Source organism: Haliotis rufescens, unplaced genomic scaffold (assembly GCF_023055435.1).
Source record: "Haliotis rufescens isolate VD_foot unplaced genomic scaffold, xgHalRufe1.0.p SCAF_3, whole genome shotgun sequence".
Classification (NCBI taxonomy): Eukaryota; Metazoa; Mollusca; class Gastropoda; order Lepetellida; family Haliotidae; genus Haliotis; species Haliotis rufescens.
In genome coordinates, this window is record NW_025964001.1 from 31,873,190 (window position 1) to 31,879,836 (window position 6,647).

The 6,647-nt window shown below is 46.7% G+C and overlaps 1 protein-coding gene across 2 annotated transcripts; it reads left to right on the forward strand.

Moving 5' to 3' along the window:
- The first annotated feature begins 364 nt into the window (after nucleotides 1-364).
- On the forward strand, nucleotides 365-6,340 carry LOC124146375 (mucin-5AC-like). Of its 2 annotated transcripts, XM_048402862.1 has the most exons (4): nucleotides 365-918; nucleotides 1,783-1,980; nucleotides 4,231-4,539; nucleotides 4,678-6,340. In XM_048402862.1, exons 1-4 carry the CDS (start codon nucleotides 399-401, stop codon nucleotides 6,216-6,218), a joined length of 2,568 nt encoding a protein of 855 aa, XP_048258819.1. In that variant the 5' UTR covers nucleotides 365-398; the 3' UTR covers nucleotides 6,219-6,340. The 2 variants fall into 2 exon arrangements, with proteins under 2 accessions (XP_048258819.1, XP_048258818.1); XM_048402861.1 differs by having other exon boundaries at nucleotides 4,231-6,340.
- The last annotated feature ends 307 nt before the right edge of the window (nucleotides 6,341-6,647 follow it).

Sequence of the window (6,647 nt, forward strand, 5' to 3'; positions counted from 1 at the left end):
TCGACAGCAATGTCGCTAGTTACATCCAGTTGGAAGCTGTGGAAACATATAAATTCTTAAACACTTGAAAGTGTCATTTGGGTAAAGTATATATAACGCAAAACTGTAATTATTGAGGGATTCTTTGATTGAAGTAAATGTACCAATAGTCATGTGCGCATTTTGATTGGCTTTCGTGCAACACGCAAGTCTTCTTGCAGGATAAGGAAAATATGCCTTAGATCCAATCACCGTACTCCAGAGTGTTCGAAGAAACCGAACTACGTAACACCATATTTGATTTGGAATTGAATATTATCTGAAATCTCAAACCATGCACTATACCTATAAGAATAGCCAGCCGCGCTGTTCTCTGGACTCAGATCACACGACCATTCATTATCGTCAACTTTCAGACCATGTTGAATCCAGCATGTATTTCCCTGGTAGGAGTGTGTGTTGCCTGGGCGATTCCGCATGTCTTTGCTTTCACGGGTCCCACTATGCTGTTGCCTCCCACAAATATCCCCAAGACTTTAAGTGCAGCATCCTCGAACCCAGTCAGCGGTTCAGCACCAGCACCAACAACAGCTTCAGGGACACCTAGCGCAGGATCGAGTGATGTTTTTGTTGACATCTCCGAAGACGACGTGTTGAATAACAGATTCGGGTTAAGCAACATCAAGCTGCAGTACTCGAAGACCCACCAGACTACGAAAACCAGCTGTAAGTCGACATGCACTCGAGACGAAACGTGTGTCGTAGCACTGTATTGTGTGGAGGAGAAAGAGGATGCTCCTCTGTGTTTGAACCCTATGCTGTGCCAAATGACACTGAATATTAAAAAAGGGGACTCCTGTCACATTTACATGGAAGCGGAATCAGAAGAGTTTCTCCCCTCCGCATCTCCTGCAAGTTCTTGCAAGTATCTGACTATACGTAAGTACATTTGAATTAAGAGAGAGTGATTGAGTTATATTTTCTTGTCAATGTTATGGATCCATGAGAGCTGACGACGAGTGCCAAATCTAGGTTTTCGTTCTTGAATCTTTATTAAGAGATTTCGACTAGAAATGTACGGGTTGTGGAAGACATATGATTGGAATTTGTCAAAACTTAGTGGAAACGATCTCTAGGGAAGGATCATCCTCCCTCCAGCACTCGGATATGAAACCATCTATTATAATACAGAATTGTGAAAGGATCCCAGGGGGTATCCACCGTATAAAACCACCAGGGGTCAATAGGGAAATAATTGGTGAAGATAAAATATAAGTAACTGAAGCAACAACAATCATTTGTGAAGTTTGTTTCAAATGGTAAGGTCACTGTCGTTGCCATTTGCTTATAACATCAATTCAGAAATAACTTTAATTAGACCTAATACTTGTAACACCACCTAGGAATTTTCATGCATGTGACTGGTGGAGATTTGAGGGTAAAGAACGTACTCAACCCATGTTTGCTTGAGTATTCGCTACGAATATTGACCAATCTGTTAAATAGATGACTAGGGTGTGATCAAAGGTGGAATTTAATCAGCAAAGCATCCAGCCACAGAAAGGTCAGTGGAGACCGAGTGGCGCTGAGCTCTAGCAATACGCTGTATAATTATTGACAAACTCAAACGATGTTTAATGATTGACAATATATATGCTTTACGTACTTTTAAGTATTTCACGATACTAGCCACCTTGCAATATGACCCAACAACAGAGCCATTACTATGTATGTTCAGCTGAATACACAGTGTCTATGATGCAGGCCACCTTCCGATGTAACCCTAGAACACATTCATTACAGATCCCGACTGTCGGGATAAGCCTGAGGTTGCGAACAGTCTGTCCGGTAGAAATCCAACGCTGAAGACCGGGGGCGATGCTGAATACAAGTACAACTGTATGAATGGCTACGAAAACCTAAACACAGGAACAACGTTAGCTGTCTGCAGCAAGCAGGGAGCGTGGACTAAGCCCACTGTGGTGTGCGGGGCCCAAGCAAGTAGGTTATGATTGGTTGGTTGGTTGGGTTGTTGTTTAACGCCGCACTCAGCAATATTCCAGCTATCTGACGGAGGTCTGTAAATAATTGAGTCTGGACCAGACAATCCAGTGATTATTATCATGAGCATCGATCCACCCAATGGGGATCGATGACATGAATCAACCAAGTCAGCGAGCCTGACCACCCGATCCCGTTAGTCGCCTTTTACGCGCAAGCATGGGTGGCTGAAGACCTATTCTACCCCGGATGTTCACGGGTCTGTAGGTTATGAAGCTACTGGTAAACATACCTCAGACAATAATATTAATAAGTACTGGAGACAGCAGTGGGGAATTCACAACAAACGATGTCTTCCAGCAGATGGGAATGAATATAAAGGAACCGACCATTTGGGGAGAGGGGTATTGGGACTGGAAATTATATTGTCCCAGAAACTTCTTGAACAAAATCGTTATGCTTGACATTGTTCAGAAACGATCAATATCGTTACCGCCAGCGATATTATATACCTGAAACGTGCTTTGCAGGACGTGTGTCCCAATAATCAGCTCCAAACTTCCAATAACGTAGGGGCGGTCGGGTAGCCTAGTGGTTGAAGCGTTCGTCACGCCGAAGACCCGGGTTCGATTCCCGATATGGGTACATTGTGTGAAGCCAATTTCTGATGTCCCCCGCAGTAATATTGCTGGAATATTGCTAAAAGCGGCGTAAAACTATACTCACTCACTCCAATAACGTTATTATCCAGTTTTTTCAATTTCTTTACCTGAATACAACGATATATTGATAGATGGCTATTCACGTAGATTGTCTACAAGGCCATTGATGACATCCTGAGACTTTCAATTGTCTGCGATACAGGAGGTATGCTGACAGCCAAGTCGTAGTGACATATGACGTAGGGTGAGTGAGTGAGTGAGTGAGTGAGTGAGTGAGTGAGTGAGTTGGGTTTAACGCCGCTTTTAGCATTATTCCAATTGTATCACAGCGTGGCAGCTTAATGTGGGAGGAAAGCCCGAAGTGATGCAGGTCTCGGACGTTTACCACTTCGGTGAAACCCACGAGCACGGGTATGGTGCTGACAAACCTAGAAACATAATCGGGGCAAACCGGGATTCGAACCCCCAATCATAGGTTTCTGGCGTGCCCAAGGGACGCAACTCTGCACAGCGAAACGCGGCGCCTCAGACGACTGGGCCACCCGTGCCCCCCATATGACGTAGGGGGCTCCACATTGCTAATGTTCTCTTTGTTCTCAGCCATTACTACAATGGTGGTGTTTAACGGCTTTGTCTAAATTTTGACACCTCGGAGTATCATTTTCTTGTGTATTTATAAAGGTAATACATACAGTTATAAATTAAATTCATGAAGTGTTGACTGTGGTAAGGTGAGATTTGCTTAATAGCAACCTGAGAGTGGGGTCTGAGTGATGGGTGACCCATCTTAAAGGGAAAGGCATGTGTATAGCTGTCTTTTAGTACTTGAGGAATAAGCCATGTTTAAAGTTGTACTGTGTAAATTGGAACCTGTGCTTCCATAACCGGAAACAACGTCATTTGACTGAAGGTGATACACCCGTGAAGATCCGGGTTAGAATTGACTTTCAGCAACTCATGTTTGTCATGAAAGGCGACTAACGAGATCGGATTGTCAGGCTCGCTGACTTGGTTCATGCAGGTCATCGTATCCGAATCCATCCTGATAATGTCAATCACTGGATTGTCTGGTCCAGACTCGATTGTTTACAGACCGCCGTCATATAGATGGAAGATTGCTGAGTGCGGCGTTAAACAACAAAGAAACAAACAAACGAAAGTGATACAGTAAGACTGGATATAGGTTTGGCCTTCTCCATTACAGTAGCTAGTGACAAGGTACTTAATCTGACATGACTTTAGTCAACCCGAATAATACCACACAAATTGTACTGGTATGAATCTGGACACACTTTTTTAGCTATACAGAGAGAATATGCTCCACGTCCAGACAAACGAAGGCTGTCACTTGAATCTTGTGTTACTTGAATCAGTCTTAGCAGTTAAAGTACAGCCTCTCCTTAATCCGGAGGATTTCTAATCGAACCTAATAACCAGGGCAGGAATATTGATTTTATCACCAATACAATCATGGCATATATTTTAAGCAAGCGTTTGATAATATATCCCATCAATAAGATAACACAGCTATAAGTTCACTTTGGTTCGTATTTCATCAGATCATTTTGGCGATTTGGTCCTTTTTCAGCATCTTTGAAAGAGTTTACTGGGTTTGCCTTGCCATCCATCCCTGAAGCGAAGCCGGCTGCATTGTTTACCCCTGCACCAAATTTTGGCACGCTTGTGAATGTTACTCCAAATCCTGTTGTCGTAGCTCCTGTCCTTCCGTCTTTAATCCTGCCGGTAGGTCAATCATCTGTGTTTGGCAGTAAGCCTAAACCAGCCACAACTACCACTACAACTACCACTACAACTACACCTACCCCTCGAACTTCTTCGATCACAACAACAACTACGACCACGAACCCACCTACGTTCAAGACTACCTCCCCAACTACCACCACGAGCCCCACCACGTCGAAAACAACCTCTTCAACTACCACCACGAGCCCCACCACGTCGAAAACAACCTCCTCAACTACCACCACGAGCCCCACCACGTCGAAGACGACCTCTTCAACTACCACCACGAGCCCCACCACGTCGAAGACAACCTCCTCAACTACCACCACGAGCCCCACCACGTCGAAAACAACCTCTTCAACTACCACCACGAGCCCCACCACGTCGAAAACAACCTCCTCAACGACGACCACGAGCCCCACCACGTCGAAGACAACCTCCTCAACGACGACCACGAGCCCCACCACGTCGAAAACAACCTCCTCAACGACGACCACGAGCCCCACCACATCCAGGACAACCTCCTCAACTACCACCACGAGCCCCACCACGTCGAAGACAACCTCCTCAACTACCACCACGAGCCCCACCACGTCGGAAACAACCTCCTCAACGACGACCACGAGCCCCACCACGTCGAAGACAACCTCCTCAACGACGACCACGAGCCCCACCACGTCGAAAACGACCTCCTCAACTACCACCACTAGTCCCACCACGTCGAAAACAACCTCCTCAACGACGACCACAAGCCCCACCACGTCGAAAACAACCTCCTCAACGACGACCACGAGCCCCACCACGTCGAAAACAACCTCCTCAACGACGACCACGAGTCCCACCACGTCGAAGACAACCTCCTCAACTACCACCACGAGCCCCACCACGTCGAAGACAACCTCCTCAACTACCACCACGAGCCCAACCACGTCGAAAACAACCTCTTCAACTACCACCACGAGCCCCACCACTTCGAAAACAACCTCCTCAACTACCACCACGAGCCCCACCACGTCGAAGACAACCTCCTCAACGACGACCACGAGCCCCACCACGTCGAAGACAACCTCCTCAACGACGACCACGAGCCCCACCACGTCGAAAACAACCTCCTCAACGACGACCACAAGCCCCACCACGTCGAAAACGACCTCCTCAACTACCACCACTAGTCCCACCACGTCGAAAACAACCTCCTCAACGACGACCACAAGCCCCACCACGTCGAAAACAACCTCCTCAACGACGACCACAAGCCCCACCACGTCGAAGACAACCTCCTCAACTACCACCACGAGCCCCACCACGTCGAAAACGACCTCCTCAACTACCACCACTAGTCCCACCACGTCGAAAACAACCTCCTCAACGACGACCACAAGCCCCACCACGTCGAAAACAACCTCCTCAACGACGACCACGAGCCCCACCACGTCGAAGACAACCTCCTCAACTACCACCACGAGCCCCACCACGTCGAAGACAACCTCCTCAACTACCACCACGAGCCCCACCACGTCGAAGACAACCTCTTCAACTACCACCACGAGCCCCACCACTTCGAAAACAACCTCCTCAACGACGACCACGAGCCCCACCACGTCGAAGACAACCTCTTCAACTACCACCACGAGCCCCACCACGTCGAAGACAACCTCCTCAACGACGACCACGAGCCCCACCACTTCGAAGACAACCTCCTCAACGACGACCACGAGTCCCACCACATCCAGGACAACCTCCTCAACTACCACCACAACAACAACCCGTAGACCTGCCACAACGACAACATCGTTTTGGGATGTGTTTGTTGAAGTTATGACTAGTTGGTAAAGGCCGATTGGCATCAGATCACGTGGTGCTGACACCAGCTATTGACCTAGAGTGTGTTTTTCAGAATTACGTTAGAAATGTTTGTAAATGTTGGATTTTTTTAAAAGGTCAATAAATTTTGAAATATTGGTCATCTACCTTTTTATTGAGGTGGGTGGAAATGAACATTATTTGCTACATACTCACGGAAGTAATATTATATACGTTTAACGTAACAGATTTACACGCAATGTATATACAATTATTATAAAACTTTTTCACAGGTGTTTATTTGATGCGCTGACCACAAATAGATCCATGTTGCCTTTAAACCTTTGTTGCGACAATTGCAATGATCTAGGGCAGTGGGGTAGCCTAGTGGTTAAAGCTTTCAACGAAGACCCGAGTTTAGTTCCCCACATGAGTACAATGTGTGAAGCCCATTTCTGG